The sequence below is a fragment of the Barbatula barbatula genome (assembly GCF_947034865.1).
Source record: "Barbatula barbatula genome assembly, chromosome: 10".
Lineage (NCBI taxonomy): Eukaryota > Metazoa > Chordata > Actinopteri > Cypriniformes > Nemacheilidae > Barbatula > Barbatula barbatula.
In genome coordinates, this window is record NC_136773.1 from 10,213,951 (window position 1) to 10,235,818 (window position 21,868).

Sequence of the window (21,868 nt, forward strand, 5' to 3'; positions counted from 1 at the left end):
ATATGAGGTTCTGTCATGATCCTGCAACTAAACCAAGAGAAACATGACATGATGCGGCAGAAACATGGTAACCTGACGCTCCTCAAGGCACAAACAAGACAAGACAGACTGTGACACTAACAAAAACAGGACAACATGATAAATACAAAACGTAACACAAGAGTCCCGGGGGAAAATACAAACAAGGGGAAATTTCAGACTTAATTGCCGGCAGACAATTACTTCCAGCATAGAATTACACCCTTTGGCTCAGACTTGGTATACTGTCAAAGTAAATACAACATATTGACTTTTTATTATTGAATCTTTAATCTAGTTGATTATGTAATCTAATAAGGATAAACATGTTTTAAATACAAATTATACAAAAAATTATGTGTCAAATGATTATTTGTTTAAATTACACAAAATCATTCTAGAATCTAAAAATGTATGTTTGCATGATGACTCACCACTTCCCTTTGTTTGAACTTCCTCTTAATGCTCATTTCTGCGCCAGTGTTCTCAGATGACTTTACCTTCACATAACTGTAAGTATTCTCACACCAATTTCTGTGTAAATAGGCTACTTTGAAGATTGCTTAACTACGTTATTAAGTCAAGCGGATAATAGCCATGAATGCATTATTGAGTGCACTATTAAGACTAATAAAGTGAAAGTGATTCATGGAAAAGTGGAACAGGCAAAAGTCTAACTGTAGTGGAAACCATGCATGTCGCAATTGATGTGCCATTCTTTTGAAGTTGTATATGTGTACATATTATATCTGCTATAGGCTACAGTGTAACATAAGATTATCTGTAATGCTGTACATTCTTCATGTTTCTGTTATATATGCTCAAGTTTGTTGGTACCCCTCCACAAAAACGAAGAATGCACAATTATCCATTAAATTAAGTGAAACTGACAAAAGTAATTGGCATCCACCATTGTTTATTCCATATTTAATAGAAATGTTTTCAACATAATATTGTAAATAATAAAACAAATCAAAATGTCATGGACAAAAATAATGGGACCACTAACCTAATATTTTGTTGCACAACCTTTAGAGGCGATCACTGCAAGCAAACGTTTTCTGTAGCTTTCAATGAGACTTCTGCACCTCTTAATAGATAGTTTGGCCCACTCTTCCTGAGCAAACTGCTCCAGCTGTCTCAGGTTTGATGGGCACCTTCTCCAGACTGCAAGTTTCAGCTTTTTCCATAGATGTTCTCATAGACTCATAGAAGGCCACTTCAGATGAGTCCAATGTTTTGTTCTTATCCATTCTTGGGTGATTTTAGCTGTGTGTTTTGGGTCATTGTCCTGTTGGAGGACCCATGACCTGCGACTGAGACAGAGCTTTCTTACACTAGGCAATACATTTTGCTCCAGAATGCCTTGATAGTCTTGAGACTTCATTGTACCCTAAACAGATTCAAGGCACCCTGTGCCAGATGCAGCAAAGCATTTACATGTAGGCATTTGGCAGACGCTTTTATCCAATGCGACTTACATTGCATTATCCTATACATTTTAATTGGGTATCTGCAATCCCCTGGGATCGAACCCACAACCTTGCGTTGTCTCTTTCCACTGAGCTAAAGGAAAGCCCCAAAACATAAACAGGAAAGCCCTAAAACATAACCGAGCCTCCTCCATGTTTCACTGTAGGTATGGTGTTCGCTTCTTTGAAAGCTTGATTTTTTTTCATCTGTGATCATAGAGCTGATGTGACTTGCTCCAGCTTTCACTCATCTGTCCAAAGGACATTCTCCCAAAAGGATTGTGGCTTGTCAATTTGAATTTTAGCAAATTCCAGACTGGCTTTTTATGTTTTTCTTTCAACAGTGGCGTCCTCCTGGGTCTTCTTCCATGGAGCCCACTTTTGTTCAGAAAGCCACAGACCAGAAACTGACGTACCTTCACCAATGGAGTTCAGCTTGTATCTGTTAACAAGTTATATAGCCTTAACCTTAACCTTAACCTTAACCTTAACCTTAACCTTAACCTTAACCTTAACCTTAACCTTAACCTTAACCTTAACCTTAACCTTAACCTTAACCTTAACCTTAACCATGCTTGTCTATTATTTTCTTTCTGAGCTCCTCAGACACCTCTATCCTTTGCTTTCTCTGGTCCATGTTCAGTGTTGGGCACACAATGATACCAAACAGCACCGTGAATACTTTTCTCCGTTTAAATAGGCTGAATGACTGATTACAAGATGGGATACATGTGTGATACTAATTAAAGAAATTAATTAGTTTGAAATATCACTATAATATAAATTATAATTATATTTATAACACATATAAATTATGTATTATGTTTAATAAGGGGTACCAACAAATGTGTCCACGCCATTTTAGAATATCTTTGTAGAATAAGCAATAATTCATCTCTTTCCACAGCTTTATTCTATGACATACCAAAGGCATGCAAGTATACAGGATACAATAGCTTTTAATGTCATCACTCATCAGGAGGAATGAAGCATTATTTCAATGAGCTGTAAGGGTACCAACAAATTTGAGCTTGTCTGTAGTTTATATCTTTGAAAGGATGGGGGAAATATGGAGAAAAACCGTGTCAGTGGCATAATGGGTAAGTTACTGATGCAATGTGAGGTATTATATTTGACTGTCACGGGAGATTGAATGTGAGTGTGACAGGAAGCACAAAAGTATCATTTTGTTTACTTCAGCATTAAGTAAAAGTTGATCATTGTTTTTCTACTAGCACCATGACAATTGTAACCTCAGAAAATATTAAAATTGTATATAACATTGACTTAGAATTACATATCATACACTTAATAAAATCTCTAAATTAAAACTTGAAGATGTACAATATAAATGATTTCATTTTAACAACATAAACAAACCTTACTGCGCATCAAACTTTTGTTGCCCCGACTTAACTTCCGGTACAAAAGCCTTTGACTTATTGAATTACATATACATTTTACAAAATCTCGAAAATAAACATTTGAAAACATTTAATATAGGAAGTCACAAAAGTTTGAGTTCGCAGTTCAAATGTCATGTTAAGAGTGGATACAAGTGTTCTTCTTTATCTATAAATATAAAAAAATATTATAAATGTAAACCTGCATTAAAACCCATTAATTATATGTTTACAATGATTCTTGCTGGTCTATATTACATATGGGTTGAAAATATTCATTGTCTTTGCACATTCAGGCTGGTTTCGTCAGCATTTTGGAAAACAAAGGAATGAGTTGGACCATGATAACCCATGTAAATGTTCTCAGAAGGACCATTTTGCTTTAAGCAATTCCAACAGCTCCTCTGGAAACCACACATACACCGCTTATTGTGAAACCTGCTGTCCCGGGGAGTCTAGTGTGTCTTCAGCATCCTCTTCATTACCCACCAAAAAATCATCCGTCTGCATCTCAGAAAGCCCTTTGCCTGCTGTACTCTCCTCAACCTTCCGTTCAATTCTAAAACATGACGTTTTTTTGTGTCACAGCGATAAAGACATTGATCAAGTGCACAGCCTGGCCTCCTTCCTAGAAGCCCCTTCCAAAGGTCTACGCTGTTACCTGCAGGAAAGGGATTGTCCACCAGGTGGAGCTGTGTCCACTGAGCTCCTGCAGGCTTTGCATGAAAGCCACTGCTGGGTGTTGCTCATCACACCCAACTTCCTAAAGGATGACTGGTGCTTATACCAGATGCACCAGGTCCTCTCTGAGGGGCCCGTGTCACAGAGGATCATCCCCACTGTACTTAATATACCCAGATCTGAGCTTCCACAGGAACTCCGATTTGTCTTTACTGTGGATTTAAACAGGAACATAGAGGGCGGCTACAACCAAGTGTACAAGACAGTGATTCATTGTAGGTAGAATGTTTTGCATTCATGTTTTCTGGATAAATTGGTTGTATTTATTATATAAGTAATTGTAATCAGTATTTTCATATGCACGTTGTTCTTATATGTTGTTGTTGTAATAAGTTATTAATATTATACTGTGCTTGTCCATCTTAATAATAAATTAACGAATACAACTTTTTTATTATTACAGGTTGTAAAGTACCAAACCTGTATTTTTGTCATTATATACAACATAAAACTGATTGTTTTTCACTTGGTTTCGGTCACTTTTTTATTTAAAGTAGAGCCCAAAAAATAAACAAATTATAAACTGTATTCAAATCATGTCTTTTCCCTAAACCTCACGAATCTTACAAATTCAACTAGATTTAAATGTTGTGTATTTAAATGTTCACATAATGAATTTGACAAATTGAATTTGAATGTGTTTTGCTCGTCTGGATGTATGTTCATTTTTGGCCAAATTTGTTGTAAAACTTGTTTATTCAATTTAACAAATATATTCAAGTTTTGGTTATTGAGAATTATAATTGTAGGCAAACCTCCAAATAATGTCTTTCTTCCTACTTTAATTTAAAACAACAATGGAAAGTTTATGTTTTAAACTTTCCCACACTGTTTTAGATAGACAACGGTACAATGTAAATGTAATGGATATAAATTCTCTGACAACAATTTCCTTTTTTAACAGATTTGAAGGACATGCTTGAGAAGGAAGAGTCCTACAATGTCGCAGTCAGATAGCTGAGAGTCAAAATGAAGACGTCAGTCAAGTCTCAATTAAGCTTTATTTGTTAATTGTATTATTATTCACTTCCAAGAAGTGACATCCACACCAACCAAGTTGTTCTGTAACTTTCTCCACACACTGTCAAAAAGAATCTATCAAACCAATATACAATATGTGTTCTTTTGTTCGAGGTAGGGGTTAAATTAAGATGTATATTGTGTTACTTGTGAAATATAGAGCCAGATAGAGAATTGTGAGACACAGGATTAAGCACGACAGAGCACATGTTGTTCTTTCTGATTTTAGGTACTCTTCAGATTAAGGAAAATGTTGATCCCCTACAAACCATAAATTATTAGAGCAAATCTTTTAATAACATGTAAGACTAAGTCCTCTTGTATCAAACAGAGAAGCAGAACCGCTTCACATATAAAATACATTCTAATTGTGTTTGTACTATCAGTATTATTTGCAAATAATTTTTTCAAACACACAGGCCATGATTTGGGTTTTCTGCCTGTTGTCATCCGTGCTTGAATCTGTCCCAGATGAAATGCATTCAGATGATTCTTTGTAGTGTTTTAGTGTTTTCAGAAGTGCCCTACGCCACAGTATGTGCCATGTAAACCAGGGGGACACCTTAAAGAACTGCTGGTCTGGTTGCAGAGGTATGATTAAATGTACTTGGCAAACAGTATTGGATGTGTCATAAATCCCACTGTCAAATGTGGCTTTAAAACTATATTAAAAATGCCAAGTTTGAATTGCTTAAAAATAAAAAAATTCTTCTGATTTGGATTATCAAATAGAATACTGCAGATCGTCGATGTCCTTACAAATCCTCAGATGCCCAAATTTAGGGAAAAAAGGGAAAATACACAGTACTTTTTAAATGTTTACTGTGATGTCAACGTTGGCAAGCTCTTTTGAATACTTTTTATTGCTTAGATATTTGCAAAACCCACTGACAAACATAAAGGTTGACTAATAATAATGATTTATGACAAAAACAATCACATCACAACATATGGAGATACAAGGTTTCAGAAGGACAGCAGCGATATATACTTAGTTGTAACTGTCTTGCTGGTACAAAGCTGAAACTGGAGTCAAGTAAGGGCATTTTTGCATAAATCCGTGCAGATCTGAGCAAATTAAAAAGGGATGAATTGTTGGAGGAATAAATAAGATTATTCTGTATTTAAAATAAAACTTGTATACAATGCTCATTTTGTTTCTTTTAAAAACATTGGTATCCAAAAATCTGAGCCATGTAAATGTCAAAACAACTTTAAAATAAACAAATTATTAAGGTATTTTTTAAATAAAGACAATAATGTGTGAATGTTGACTTTTTCAAAATTTCTATAGTTGTATTTGGGCGAGACCAAAGATTGCTTTTTGTTACTGTGAACATGAAATTTTGTCTGTCAATGTAATAAGCATGCACATACAGTTAACTACAGCTAAAAAAAGCCTTGCAGAGAAAATTCTACGGATATTGCCCAAGAGCAAAAACGTCATTGATCGGAAGCTGGTCGTCTTGCCACACATCCACCCCACCCCCATTTTTGTATGGATAGAGACCCTGGAATTGCAGACTTTTAAGCAAATCAGCCATTCAATTCTAATATATTTAGTAATTTTTATATATTATAATAACATCTTTTTATGTTGAAGTACTTTTTTTGAACCACTGTGTTGGCCAACAATTTTGGAGAATTTAGATCCAATTTAGATCCATCCTCATTTATGAAACAGTTCCCTCAATTATCGATTTGATTTTCACAAAAGAAAACAGAAAATACAGCGCAATCAGCACAAGTTTCAGCAATCCTGATAGTGAGACATTACCAGATGTCATCCTACTTGCTTCTAAAAAATGGAAGCCACAGCATTGATTATTTTAGTCGTGACCACTGACTTGATGTAATCACAGTCTTGCAACCTTGCCAAAACACATATTTAAGGTGCATTAACAAATCAATACTTTTCTTTATTTAGGAAATCAATATCCTCCCACAACTTCTGTTTCAATCCATAGAGTTTGAAGGTTAACACTATTTGCTTTGAAAGAAGTTTAAAAAGTGCGTTGCACACGGTAAGTCTCCTCTATTCATAATGTGCTATTTGTCTTGACTGGGTAATGGAAATTTGGCAATTCGTAGTTTGGTAAAGTCTTTTTCCTTTTTTCTCTTATGAAGTGTTATTTCTTTGAAATGTTGAATGTGAAATATATCTGTCATGACTCATGACTTAAAGAAGAGAGCGCCCATGGAGTTATATACACTATGTGTAATCACTTTGTTGTAGTTTGGCTCTATGACATATCGCTATATTGCTCCCTGCTTGGGATAAAAGCGTCTGCTAAATGATAAAATGTAAATGTGGCTGACTTGTTCAGTGTTGAAATTGTTTTCACAAATCATGTAAAAAAGGGATTTAGGCATAACTTCAGGATATGTTTGTTTTATTTCAGTTCATTTACAAGCTTCTCTGAAAACAAGTCTTGCTTTATGGACAAAGTTATTTATTACAAATGTGTCATTGAAATGTGACGTCTTTTATAGCTTTCTGTTGATTATGCTGGATTTCATAGCAAGCCTCCCCAGACTTTCATTTGATTGTTTCCAGATCTATCCTCTGCTTCACAATCCATTCCTTTATCCTTTGTTTTCAATTCAACACTTTACTGTTGTGCCTGTTTATATTAAGTAGTAGCTATTAACAATTAAACGTTAACTGCTTTGAAATGTGTTCCCCGAGCAGAATGAATTGCGTCAGTTAACGTGTAAACAGCCCGGATGATTGATTCACTTTTTATTTGTGTGTCTGTTAACGCTTGAAGAAACTTAAGTAAAACATTGCAGAGAACAACACAGGCCCGGATGCAGAAACTGGACACATCTTCTTTAAATCAATACTCCTGCTAGTGAGAAAGACTTGGGGATAGATTACTCTTACAAGTTAGTCATTCAGTTTTTTTCCTCAAGACCAGACATATAAGATTACTGTGGTCAGTTACATAAAACGGTAGATTGGTCAAAATGGGAATTAAATGTCTGATATTATCATTTCACATTTCTTTGTGAAGTGCTGTTGTATTTTTCAAAAGCGTGTCTTCCTCTGTTCAGACATGTTGTGTTGGCAGTGTTTACCCACACATAGACATTCCTATCCTGTGGGTGACAGCTAGGGCTGTGTTGCCAGTACAGTACTTACATTGTTACTTTTTCCCTTCTTACATAATATCATGGATTACACAAAAATATAAAACAACACTTTTCCAATATCAGTGGCGTGGATCTAAAAATGTAAATAAAACATTGATTGCTGGGCCTTGGTGGACTACCGTTCAGCTGTCCGGTACATTCACATATTACAGATCGCGTTTGCGCATGCGCAGGGGTTGCGCAGATGCAGTGATCATGATGTGAGCTTACAAGAAAGACACTTCAAGAACAGCGAGCTCAACACTTTAGTCTTTTTGCCAACAGAAGAAGATTCATTAAAAGCGTTTTCAGTTGACGGTGAAAACGGGGAAGTCGTCTGAAGGCACCGCAGAGTGAAGAAATGCACTTTTATACCGCAACTTCGCTGATATGATGTGACTGTAAAGAGCGTCTGGATCTAGGGGGAGAGGGAGGGTCTTTTTCGGACTATCCGCATTCACTTTACGGAATTGAATTGATTTCCTGTCACATAAGTGCATCCCGGTGAGTGGATTTATGTATTTCCTTGTATTAAATTTACACTGAGACCACACGAGCTGGTCCCCCAAATCTACTAAGCGAACTCGGCACACTGCACACTGCACGGATGATTGATGGTCTGCGGAAATGCTTCACGCGTTGATGGCATCCAAACTTGTTGTCTGTGGTTTCACATCCTTGAGCTCAACCTTTGAACCCAAATGGGACCAAATGTTTCGGGCATCCTGAGCACTGTACATCATTAAAAGTTTTACGAAGTTAGCCTTGATCCGTCAGTCTAATCCAAAATGCTGTGAAATAATGCAATGTGAAAAACATAACTGCTTACAGCAGACTCCACTGATCTGCATTTCAACGATGCCAATTTGTTACAGTAATATCAGTTTATTTGATACAGTATAACGTGTTTTGTCATTATAATGACACTTGATAATCTAAACGTTTTTAATAATAACAATACAAATAATTATAATATTATTTCCATTGGAGGCATGTACTGCATTTGCATTCATTGTTACTGTAGACAAATGTTGAAATAGATTTGTAAAAAAGACTCGCAGTGCTATTTTTAACTTAATGTTAGCACATTTATATGTTACCTCATTGAACACATTTTAAGTAACATGATTGCCTACACTGTACAAAATCCCGTAGAAAAAAGCTCTAGAATGCCAGAAATAAACCGTTAAATAATACTTTTTCCGGTAAAATTACATTGCTGTTTTCCCCATTTTTCTTGTAATTTTATTTTTTTGTAAAGTTTTTTTCTGAGTTTTTACGGTTTTGTCTGTATTTAAAATAATTTGTAAAAAACAGTAAAGGTAGTTTTTTACATTATACGTGGAACATCTAAATAAAAATTAACTTTTTTCTTTACGGTGTAATTTATAACAGTATCCAGAGAGCACACTTTTTTTGCATATAAATCAGTCATAATAAGTCATTGAACAATTTAATACTTTCAGCCCCAGTTGTACCCAGGGTCTCTTATGAAAGACAATTGCATTGGACTTCAGTTTAAGAGTCAAATTGATCAAATATTTGGGTTTAATATTAGATTATGACTAGCAGGCCACTTCAGATCTTAAGGGCTGTCCAGACAGCATTATGAATGTATCGACACACAAGACTGTTGGATTTGAGCCAAGGTTGTGCAATGAGACAGGGTGACAGTATTCTCTCTTACAAAGCTTTTATACCATATTAAATGGTATTCATTGTTCAGATCAGGCCTCTTTCTTGTACAGATTTTATTTAATTATTGGATCGTAGATACTAGACGGTATACAAATAAAAGTTTATGGTCCAGGAAATCTGCAGAAGTCAAGGTCTTGTGTGAGTCAGTTTATTGAGCCTTAACGTTGAACTATTTTTAATAGGCTTTATGTACACAGTCTATGATAGATTGATGGAGGGATAGGAAGAAAGAAAGATAGCTTTAGTAACTGTAAACTCAAATCTCATTCAAATTGCCACTCATATGACACAAATTAAATTCTTGTGAATTGAAGCCTTACACCTCCCCGGATTAAGGGCCTTGCCCCAGGACACAAATAGCAACAAGGTTCTTTCTGTTTCACCCGAGCGCCCCACCTGAAGTTGTTACATTACCAGAGCCTTAACCACTCAACTACCACCACCCTGTTTTCTGTTTGCTCTCTGTGTGCCAGCCATTGTTTCAGGGAATGGTGAATTCCTCACAGCTGTGGAACATGTGGAGCTTGTTGGAAGCACCTTGAATGAAGTTCAGTTGTTTTACATGGAAAGAGAGCAGAAAAGACTGGAAGCCTGCAATGTTCTAGAGCGGGGATTTCAAGGACTACCTAATGTCATGATCCTGCCTCTCCTTGTCTTGGTTTTCGAGTCTTGTGGCAGGATCATGTCAGTCCCATGTGTTTTGTGTGGAGAAAGAGCATTGTTTTGGTTTGAAAAGCTATAATCTCTCTCCAGTGTCGCATCCTTTAGTCCCGCCCCCTTGTTTCCCCGGTTAGCGGTCCATTAGTGTTAGTCTTGTCTCCAGCCCTGATCCATCTTTCCCTTAGTGTTTCAGTCCCCTCACCTGCCTCGTGCAATCCTCCTGTTAGCTTTCCCTTAGTGTTTCATCCATGTCACCTGCCGCCACTCTCCCTGTGTCATCAGTCCTTGTTAGTGTTTCCCCTTATCAAGCCCCAGTTTCCCTCTGTCTCTTGTCGGTTCATTTTGGATTTTGCACACTTTGCACTTTTACCCTAGTCTGTCTGGATTACCTGTGTTCCTGTTCCCGTTCCCTGGACTCAGTTTGTGGACTTATAGTTTGTTGTTCTTAAGACCTTGTTTGTTTTGTCCCCCTTGTGGGTAGTTTTAGTTTTCAGTCTTGTTTGTGTTATTTTCCCCATCGAGGGTCTTTGTTTTAATAAAGGTTTTGTTATTTAGTAAACCGCTGCCTGCGCTTGGGTTCTGTCCACACAACCGTAACAGAATGAACCGACCAAGAAGAACCCAGCAGGCAGCAGTGTTTGTTGCAAGGTCCAGCCAGCCTCGTCCCCTCTGCAGCGTTCGCCAGGATAACTCAGACCTGGCGGACTACCTTGATAGGTTTCTGGAAGCTGCAGGAGAGGTGGTCCTCGGAGAGGAGGAGGTGACCGCAGCATTCATCCACGGCCTCAGGGTTCCCCTATCTCCAGCGGAGACGAGGAGGCTGAGACCGCTGGACTTCGAGGGTGTGCTCAGGTTTGTCATGAGCCGACCGGAGCCCAGGGTCTCAACAGCTCCATGTTTTGCATCTCCGTTGGGCCCCATCCCTGAGGGTCTTGCCCTGAAGCTCGGGGTGTTGACAACCGCCGCGCCACCAGCCTCTGCTCCACCACCAGCTAGCCTCCGTGGTAGGCGTGGACGGAGGGAGTCGTGGGACTCCCCGTCCGACTCCTCCAGCACGGAGATAGTCGGGTCCCCCACCGCTGCTCTGCAGCCGGCCACACATCCTGTGAGCCGGTCAAAGAGGAAGAAGCGGAGGAGAGGTGCACCGTCCTGTCCTGCCCAGAGTCCGGTGGTCCCGTCAAGTCCGGTGGTCCCGTCAAGTCCGGTGGTGCGTCCTGCACCCAGTCCTTCCCATCTGGCGTCTCAGCCGGCCCTCAAGCCGGCGTCTCAGCCAGCCCTCCAACCTACAACCCAGTCAGCCTTGCCCCAGCCGTTCCCTACTACGGCCGTCCTGTCATGCCCTACCCCTTCTAGTTCCTCCTACTCCAAGAGAGGTATCCCTTCCATGCCCAGACCTTCCTACCCCACCCCTCCGCCCAGCTCTAGGAAGCAGGGTCCTGTCCCTCCTAAGTCCCCACCCAGTTATGTTCCCAAATTTGTCCCGCCTATACCGCCTCCCCCCTTCCCATTGATGTTTATTTTATTGTCCAACCCCAATCCCTTTCTACCTTTCTAGTCATGTCAGCCCTGCCCCTAGTGTGTTCTGTTCTGTGTTTATGGTGTCTGTCCTCCTGTCTGTCAGTCTTGTCATGTTTAGTGTGTTATTGAAGAACTCCTAGAGGAGTTCTTTAAGGCGGGCGCTCTGTCATGATCCTGCCTCTCCTTGTCTTGGTTTTCGAGTCTTGTGGCAGGATCATGTCAGTCCCATGTGTTTTGTGTGGAGAAAGAGCATTGTTTTGGTTTGAGAAGCTATTCTCTCTCTCCAGTGTCGCGTCCTTTAGTCCCGCCCCCTTGTTTCCCCGGTTAGCGGTCCGTTAGTGTTAGTCTTGTCTCCAGCCCTGATCCATCTTTCCATTAGTGTTTCAGTCCCCTCACCTGCCTCGTGCAATCCTCCTGTTAGCTTTCCCTTAGTGTTTCATCCATGTCACCTGCCGCCACTCTCCCTGTGTCATCAGTCCTTGTTAGTGTTTCCCCTTATCAAGCCCCAGTTTCCCTCTGTCTCTTGTCGGTTCATTTTGGATTTTGCACACTTTGCACTTTTACCCTAGTCTGTCTGGATTACCCGTGTTCCTGTTCCCGTTCCCTGGACTCAGTTTGTGGACTTATAGTTTGTTGTTCTTAAGACCTTGTTTGTTTTGTCCCCCTTGTGGGTAGTTTTAGTTTTCAGTCTTGTTTGTGTTATTTTCCCCATCGAGGGTCTTTGTTTTAAAAAAGGTTTTGTTATTTAGTAAACCGCTGCCTGCGCTTGGGTTCTGTCCACACAACCGTAACACCTAATGACCGTCAAAGAAAATCATATGAATAAACACTCAAATGAATAGTAAAATTGTGAATCTTTATCTTTACACCACGTACTCTAATTCTAATGCATTATTAATAAAATTCAATTCAATTTTTCAATTCAATTTTATTTATATAGCGCTTTTTCACAATTTGCATTGTTCCAAAGCAGCTTTACAGGGGAAAAACGAAAAACCCAAGAAAGGGTAAAACACACTACATGGTGTTTTATATAATAAATCCAATTATTCTAGTAAATAATATCTAATGTCAGCATCTCCTGGGCCCAGTTTTTCAAAAGTAATCCACTAGGATTTTGGATACCGGATTGGATCAAATCTTGAAAATGTGTTTTTCAAAAGAAAAAACGGATCACATTATCGGATTAGATCACGTAATCCAATCTTGGTTTTGATCCGGATCAAGCCTTTAGTTTAGGTTTTTCAGAACTTTTTTGTAGGATTTGGATCACTTTGATCCAAAATATCTGGATTAAACTGATCCCATCAGAAGGGTGGATTCAGCGTGTATTTCATGCCCAAAATGTAATGAAAACTTAAAAGATGTATCAAATAATACTATATTTGGATCATGTAGTATCTTACAAGATATCCTATTTATTCATAAAGTTTTAATTGTATTTGTTCATCCGTCAGGCTACAGTGATTAAACGTATTCAGCCTTTCAGTATAGGCCTAAAGCAAAGTAGAAAGAGTTTGGCCTCATAAAATAATTATCCAAACCAAAAACAATACATTTTATTCTGTCACTAATTGATATATATATTCATCACAATCGAAAATATTTTTGTTTTTAGAATATTTATTAGTGATGCATACAAGGATTACAGAATAACCAAAAAATGCAAAGAATGACAATCACTGATTTTTGAAATCCAATACAAAACCAAATCAGAAATAGGCAAGGCAAGGCAAGGCAAGGCAAGTTTATTTGTATAGCACATTTCATACACAATGGCAATTCAAAGTGCTTTACATAGAAGAAATTAAATAATCCATTTGATAAAACAGTTAAGAAATAAGAAAAATAAAAGTAACCAGTTAAGAATAAAAAATAAAATAACATAGTTTAGAAGAAATAAGAAAAATAAAAATTAACCAGTTAAGAATAAAAATCAAATAAAATATAGTTTATAATACATAATAAATAAAATAAAGTACAAACAGTCGGAGACACAGTGGCACATTAATCAAATGCAAAGTTAAACAGATGTGTTTTGAGTCTGGATTTGAATGTGGCTACTGTGGGAGCACATCTGATCTCTTCTGGAAGCTGGAAATAGTGTCTAACTATTGCGTCCCTTGTTGCACGTCCTGTTTGCTCGTTCTGGCAGTGTTTGTGTTGTAGGTCTCAGATTAGCGGCCTGCAGGAAGAGGATGGGGTGGGGTTTTTCTTGTTTTTAGTTTTTTTTTAAATGTGTGTGTTTTCATTTCAAATAAAAATAAACTTATATTGACCCCACCCTGGCTATTCCACTTGTTGCTCTTTACATATCTATATTTACATTCTCCTCCTCAATCCAAGGCTCGCCATCCCCTACAACACCTTGAATACCATGGAGAGCTTGCGACTTCTCACCTCCAATGATGTCGAGGACCACATCTGTGTAATCTCCCCTCTTAAATGGCTTGTTGCCTGTTTGTGGGTTTTTGGTTTCAGCATGGTCCTTTGTTGCCCTGGCCTTAAGATTCTTCCACCGCCATTTGATTTGGTCTGTGGTCCTCCTCTGGCCAGACCCTATGGCATTCACATTTTCTGTGATTAAAATCCAAACATAATTTTTCTTTTTGTTGGTATCCTTAGCAGAATTAAAACGTTCCACTATTGCTCCATAATGGCACCGAACACCCTCTAGTAGTGCATTGGTTTCAGCAGCAGTGAAGTTAAAGCTTCTTGAGTCCATGGTTCCGTTGCTTTACTATAGTGAACATTGTTCATCAATCATAGGCCTTGGGTCCAATTGCCTCAATTGAACACAAGCCAAAACTAATCAGTTGGAATAGGTGTGTTTGAAAAGACCAACTACACAGCCATATAAATCAGCATTTCTCAGAGGATTCACAGAGAGACAGTGAAATGGCCGGTGTTGTCCACCGCCACCACCACTTTGCCTGGAGAGGATACCGTCAAAGGGTGTATGTTGAACGTACCAAGCCACTGGAGCAATACACCACTGAGGAGCTGTATGTCCGGTTTCGCTCTGGTCAATGAATTTGTTTCTTTTCCAAAGGACAACCAGATTACCCAGGCCAAGCGCAGCTTTTTTCTTTTGGGGAATATGCCCAATACTATTGGAGCAATCGACTGCACACATGTGCATATACAAGCACCTTGTGAGCATAAATGGGAGTTTATAAACAGAAAGGGGAGGCACAGCATCAATGTCCAACTTGTGTGTGATGCTGACCTCATCATCACCAACTGCGTTGTCAAGTGGCCTGGGTCTGTCCATGATGCACGCATCCTGAGGGAGAGCGCTCTATATAGAGACCTCCAAACCAACCGACCGGATTGCATAATATTAGGAGACAGTGCCTACCCACTCCTACCATGGCTGATGACTCCTTTTCTAACAGCAAATACACCGGCGCAGGCACGCTTCAACACTGCTCATTGTAGAGCAAGATGTGCAATTGAGCGTTTAAATGGAGTTCTTAAGAGGCGCTTTGCATGCCTTATCTACCTGAGAGCGGAACCACAGAAAGCATGCAACATAACCCTTGCCTGTATTGTCCAGCACAACATCGCTACTAAGCGCAATGTCCCTCTCTGTGCTGACAATGATGCACCTGAGCCCCTTGGAGACACTAACCAACCGCCTGCATTCTGCCAGAATGAGCAAACAGGACGTGCAACAAGGGACGCAATAGTTAGACACTATTTCTGATTTGGATTTGTTTTGTATTTCAAAAATCATTGTGATTGCCATTCTTTGCATTTTTTTGGTTATTCTGTAATCATTGCATGAATCACTAATAAATATTCTAAAAACAAAAATAATTTTGATTGTGATGAATATATATATATATATATATCAATTATTGACAGAATAAAATTTATTGTTTTTGGTCAATTTTGACAGCTGTTTGGACAAACTCTTTCTACTTTGCTGTAGGCCTATACTGAAAGGCTGAATACGTTAAAGCCTACCTAATCACTGTAGCCTGACGGATGAACAAATAAAAATAAAACCTTATGAATAAATGCAGGACAACCACTAAGTAGCGCATTACAGTAGTCAAGTCTTGAGGTCATAAATGCATGAATAAGCTTCTCCGCGTCAGCAACACACAGAATATTTCGTAACTTGGTAACATTTCTTAGGTGGAAAAGGGCTGTTTTTGTGACATTTGAGATGTGATTTCGAAATGACAGGTTGCTGGCTAATATAACGCCTAGATCTTTTACTGTATTTGTTGGAGAAAAAGTACATCCTTCAACTTGCAGTTTATAATCAGAAATATTTGGTTTGCGTGTCTTTGGTCTGATAAGTAATATTTCTGTTTTATTAGAATTTAAAAGAAGGAAATTACAGGTCATCCAATGTTGTATATCTTCAATGCACTCTGCCAATTTGGATAGCTGGGAGGAATCGTCTGGGCCCGGTTTTTCAAAAGGTTTAATCCGGATAAAATTGATCCGGATTTAGTAATCCTTTTTTTGCGATCCGTGATCACGTAATCCAGTTTACTTTTGGAGCCAGTTTTTTAAAGCAACATCGGATTGGATCAATCTGATCCGGATAGTAACTTTTCAGGATCACCAAATATGGATAACCAGTGCTGGATAACCAGTGCTCAAACAGGATAGGAAATCACAATGTAGAACTATAGATATGTAAAGAGCAACAAGTAGAATAGCCAATGTGGGGTCAATATAAGTGTATTTTTATTTGAAATGAAAACACACACATTTAAAAAAAACTAAAAACAAGAAAAACCCCACCACATCCTCTTCCTGCAGGCCGCTCATCTTAGACCTACAACACAAACACTGTACATTGAGGATATTTATAACAAGCATCAAGTATAGATATATTGAATTAAAAAAAAAAAGACTTCATGTAAAATACTCCACAATGATTTCAGACTTCTCATCTGATGTGGAGAGACCAGCTTGTCTGAGAGTAGCCTTTAGGCGGATCTCAAGTCTGGCCTTGGTTTGCTGCAGTTTGGTCAGAGTCAGTTGTTCCTCTGCCAGAACGAGCAAACAGGACGTGCAACAAGGGACACAATAGTTAGACACTATTTCTGATTTGGTTTTGTATTGGATTTCAAAAATCAGTGATTGCCATTCTTTGCATTTTTTTGGTTATTCTGTAATCCTTGCATGCATCACTAATAAATATTAGGCCTTATACTGCGTCAGTTTGGTTAATTAAATCCGTGATTAAATCGATGAGTGGGTCCTTTAATGTGTTGTATTACCCCAAAAGATTGTAGTAGTTCTGTAAACGCCAGTGCTAATGCATCCTTAGCGCTATCTACGTGGATATTAAAATCTCTGACAATTAGTATTTTATCAACGTTAACCAATAGGTCCGATAGGAAGTCCGCAAACTCTTTCAGAAAATCAGTTTAGGGACCAGGGGTCTATACACCGTAGCCAATGTAAAATAAAGCAATGGTTTTTTACTTTTGTTAGGAATAATTATGTTCAACGCAAGCACTTCAAATGATTTAAATTTATGCTCTGTTCTCTGAGTTACAGTAAGAAAGTTTCTAAATATTGTAGCGACGCAGTAGGGCTGTGCAATATGGAAAAAAGAATCACATTGCGATTTTTATAAGCAATATTGCAATTGCGATTTTATTTGCGATTTTGGTAATTGTTTTACTTTTTCAAGCATGTAACCTTCTAAATGTACCAGAAGTGCATAACAAAACATTCCACAGTGGAATAACATAGTATTAACATTAATAGAACTTTAAATAAATGTCTTTAAAACAGACAACATAAAATAAATTCTGATTAACTTACATAAATTTCTAAAATAAACTTGTCACAAAAGTGTGATCTTCTGGAAAGAATGCTGTTTGCAAGCATCGACTTTCCATTTCAAAGTTGTCATTAATATAATGCACCGTTAAGCTCATATACGGCTCCATCGTTCTGCTGGACCACATATCTGTGGTATTGACATGTTTACCTGCTTAAGTTCGCATTCAACGTCTGCCTTACATTTATCATACACAATGGCGGTTCTACATTGAATTGCACCCCGGGCGAGAACACCTTTAAGCGCCCCAACACCCACCCCGAAAATTTGATAAATAAAAATAGAACACACACACAAAATTAAGACAAACCGTCATAATTTTTAAAACAACATAGGTGAAAGAGAAAATTATATTTCTCAATTGCACAAATCTTTTATTTTTGTGCACCTGATGGCTTTGACCTTTTCCTGTCCATCTCTGTTTATTTGGCACTCGACAATCAACAGATTTCCCCCCCGCCCCCCAACACTGTCACTCAGGAAACGAGTCACGGCCATAATCGTTTTGTATTACTTATTTTTTATTAGCCATTTCACACAATTCAGAAAAACAAAATGTGCAGGAACTATAGGCCTGTATTCATTACATTATGGATAAAATGTGCGATATTTGGAAGAAAGTCGAGGTGGTGTGTGACTGACTTTAGCCCACTAATTGAATTCGCGTCATGGGAGGGGCTTCTGCCGCTCGCTAAATGATAATAATTTCTTCCAAATAACTCACATCTTCGGAGAATACCTGACAGACAAATAAAAATAAAAAAATGTTCTCTCAACAGGTAGTGGTCTTGCTTTTGTTGAAACTAGTAACTTTGTATATGCTCTTTGTATGACATAGGGTATCGCTTATTGCTCCCCGAACTCTTTGTAAGTCGCTTTGGATAAAAGCGTCTGCTAAATGACTAAATGTAAATGTAAATAATCACGGCACTACTAGAGCAAGCTCCTGATTAGCAAATGTTCAGATTTTTCAACTCGCGCGGAAAACGCAAACGCTCAATTCACCTCATTCGCGCGAATCGCACCGCAAGTAGGTCATCGCGTCTTTGCATTGACTTAACATGTAAATCACTCGCTCTTAACGCTTGTTCAAAACGCTCCAGAGTTTTCTTTTACTGCTCGTGCCGGTGCCGCCCCCCATGTGACATGAAAGAATTCCGCCCGGGCGATTGCCCGGTTCGCCCGTGCCTAAAACCGCTACTGCTCATACATTTCGGGAATAACAACTCGTGTGAAATCAGTGCGCGAGGGCAGCTGGTATATTTTGTCGAGTGTTTTTTATTTATCTTCGGAAACCGTCTTTACTGACGATGTACGCAGGCATCATGTTTTTGCAAATGTGATAAGTGATCGCTTCGTTTATTTCTTTGTGGCGCTTAGAGCCTTTCTCATAAGGCGTTACGCCTGCAAATGCTTCAACGATGGATACTTGTTCAGCCTGGATTTGGTGTGTGCTTTTGTAAGGTTCGACAGACTTTGTTGACATGCATTGATCATATAGTTTTTTATGCCGCTGTTTTAAGTGTTGGAACAGGTTTGTTGTATTGCCACGTTTCGTTGCAATAATCATTTCACAGGTCTTGCAGATTACCTTGCTCTCTGACACGTCTTTTCTCCTAAATCCAAAAGACTCCCATACGACTGATGTTGAATTTCTTTTTGACAGCAAATCATTTTTATTCTGACCTGCATCCATATTTTATATCGATTCCTCCCGTTCGCCTATTCTGTTCTTGTCCCTCTCAGCTTTTTTCGTATTTTGCACAGTTCGCAGAGTGAGCTCTGATAGGTTAACATCTTAACATGCGCACAACACAGTTTTAGTATTCTGAGTTATAAATTAATTAATAAAATCGCAGCTTTGTGCGGTTTAGAAATCGCATGTGCTCAAATCGCAATTTTTTTGCGATTGCGATTAATTGCACAGCCCTACGACGCGGTAAATAAAAAAGTTTTTTATTTACTGCTAATAGTAATAGTGGACACGAAACACTTTTCTGTGGTGCACTGTAAACAGGGCTCTAATGACTTTGATGGGGAATTTATTAACTTTGTGGGGACTTGCAGAAAGACTACAAAGCTATATTAAGTAAGGGATAATAAACAGACAGCCGGTTGTTATCGCGAAAATAAGATCTGACAGTGTGATCAGGTATCTTGTATCACACTGAAGGGGCATATTTCGCGATAACAGCCGCCTGCTTGTACATCATCCCACTTATTACACAGCTGCTTCCCACAAGAGAAAAAACTGAACATGAAATGTGAATTTCAAATATTGAATTAGCTGATTTTTACCGAATACAGACCTTCTGCGGGGAAAAGCGGTTTACTTTCTATTATAAGGTAAGAAACTACGTTCAAATGTCACGAACTGGCAATTTGGTTGAATAATTTGTAAATATAACGTTATATATGTTACAAAAAGACAGATTTACATTTAATTTGTCAAAGAAACTGTCAACATTATTTGCTGCATCCGGGGTTACTGTGTGTTATTTGTTTTGAGAGGTTGTTATCTGGCTATAACGAACCTGCAAATGTCGTGACTGGCCAATCAGAATCCAGTATTCCAACAAGCCGTGTAATAAAGACAAACAATGTTGATACATTATTTAACACAGAAGATAAATAAATATACGTATTCTTAAACATCAAGAGAACAACTGTATATAACAGAGACTCACACTTTACTGCAGCGGCTCTTGTAATAGTGGCGCGTCAAAACTAAATCACGGAGCGCTTTATTGATTTAACCTTGAGTACTTGTGTTGAATTAGTGCTTTACAGCAATAACAACAGCTTTAAACAGAGATATAAGTGCAGAAATACAAACAAAAATGTATTTACAGTTTTTTTCAACTGCTGACACACATTTTCAAAACGTTGCCCTCTTTTTTCAAGACTTTACACACAAATCCAAGAATTGCATATACAAAATGCAAAATGCCTCATATCTCTTGCAAAATTATGCACTACATTAAGGATATTACAAACACATTTCAAAAGCAAACATTTGTCTTCTTTTGCAAACACCTTTACCATAATGTTATATTTTTGGATATATCATCTACACAGTCATTCACAACCTAAAGCTCTTCTTACATTTCTGTATAAGATTTAAAGAAATTGGCAGAGAGATGTTGAAAATTCACTGTAATATATATATATATATATATATATATATTTCTGTAAGTATTTGTGGTTTTGGATACAGTGAATACTGTACACAGTACGAAATATACATATATTTTCTTTCGCGAGGGAGGGACTCACCAATTTGGCCAAAACCAAATTCCTGATAGCTGTATCTTGCTCTTCAGTGAATATGTGACCTCGCCCACAATGAAACCTCCGCCTTTCACTCTGTAGAAGACTCAGGAACAGTGTGAGTGTGTGCCATAAACTGTAACATAATACTACTTTATACAATATACTGTATGGTCAGATTGTCTTCTTACAGTTGTTTGAACAGATTGATACCTCACCAGACTATGACCAATGAAGTGCACTGTAGAAAATGAATGCAAGGGTACTACTGTAAAATATATGTATTATAGCCTACTCTTTGTTATGCTGAAATAGCTATTACATTATTTGTACATTAGAACATGGGTACATAACAGTTACACTCCTGATTCATTTCTAAAGATTCGTATTAGACTTGCCACTGTAAACCAACTCAAATTAGGGTGGACTCTCTGCCCAGCCACTCTCGTTGTTAAACTGTAGTTTATCACATGATCAATGCCTGTAGCCCTAATGTCATTCGAGATCCCTGTTCTTGTTCCCCCTCGTTCTACTCGTCCTCTTCTGCTCTTGCTCCCCTTACAATTCCTCCTCCTCTAATTCGAACTCTGCCTCATCCTCTGACTCTCCCTCCATCTCCCCGTACTCTGTCTACATGGTTTGCATCCATTGTTCTAAAGCTATGTTTTGACCCTTGGCCTATTTATAGTCATGTCATGATTGGTTGGTGTTAAGTAAACACGACTAAAAGTAAAATGACTAAAACACTGTATTACGCATGCCACGCCAGTAGTTACTAACATCACTTTGTAAAGAAAAAAGTCCCTGATGATTGATTTACGGTTTATTGGAAGGCAGACTTCCATCGCTAAAGAGACCATACAATACAGAGCGTCGCATTTATTGTCATTCATAGTGAAGTGTGCGCACATATAGAAACAAACAAACATACAAGATGCCGGAAAGTTTTCCTTCCATCGACTCGTCCTACCGGGTCTGATCCAAAAGAGCCGTTTAAAAACCCTTCTTAGCTGTGAATGAGTGTTAAGATTTTGCTGTAAAAACCCGATTCCAAAGAAGTTGGGACACTGTACAAATTGTGAATAAAAAAGAAATGGAATAATTTACAAATC

General features: G+C 38.3%; 3 protein-coding genes across 17 annotated transcripts in view; all 3 read left to right on the plus strand.

Moving 5' to 3' along the window:
• The first annotated feature begins 471 nt into the window (after window positions 1-471).
• Window positions 472-5,920, plus strand: tirap (toll-interleukin 1 receptor (TIR) domain containing adaptor protein). Its single transcript, XM_079466492.1, has 4 exons — window positions 472-530; window positions 2,398-2,590; window positions 3,190-3,849; window positions 4,539-5,920. The coding sequence occupies exons 2-4, from the start codon at window positions 2,560-2,562 to the stop codon at window positions 4,589-4,591; spliced, it is 744 nt and encodes a 247-aa protein (XP_079322618.1). The 5' UTR covers window positions 472-530; window positions 2,398-2,559; the 3' UTR covers window positions 4,592-5,920.
• Window positions 5,921-6,626: 706 nt separating this feature from the next.
• st3gal4 (ST3 beta-galactoside alpha-2,3-sialyltransferase 4) overlaps window positions 6,627-21,868 on the plus strand; it is a 45,513-nt gene continuing 30,271 nt past the window's right edge. For 2 of the 15 annotated variants that reach the window (XM_079466041.1, XM_079466049.1), the window contains exon 1: window positions 6,644-6,678. The gene's annotated coding sequence lies outside the window, so the exon portion shown is untranslated. Of the gene's footprint in view, window positions 6,750-7,971; window positions 8,294-21,868 lie in introns of those variants that run through there. The other 13 variants (XM_079466047.1, XM_079466046.1, XM_079466045.1 and 10 more) reach the window with 12 other exon arrangements.
• On the plus strand, window positions 14,629-15,374 carry LOC306899234 (putative nuclease HARBI1; the record flags this gene model as incomplete). Its single annotated transcript, XM_079465348.1, has 1 exon — window positions 14,629-15,374. Exon 1 carries the CDS (start codon window positions 14,673-14,675, stop codon window positions 15,372-15,374), a length of 702 nt encoding a protein of 233 aa, XP_079321474.1. The 5' UTR covers window positions 14,629-14,672.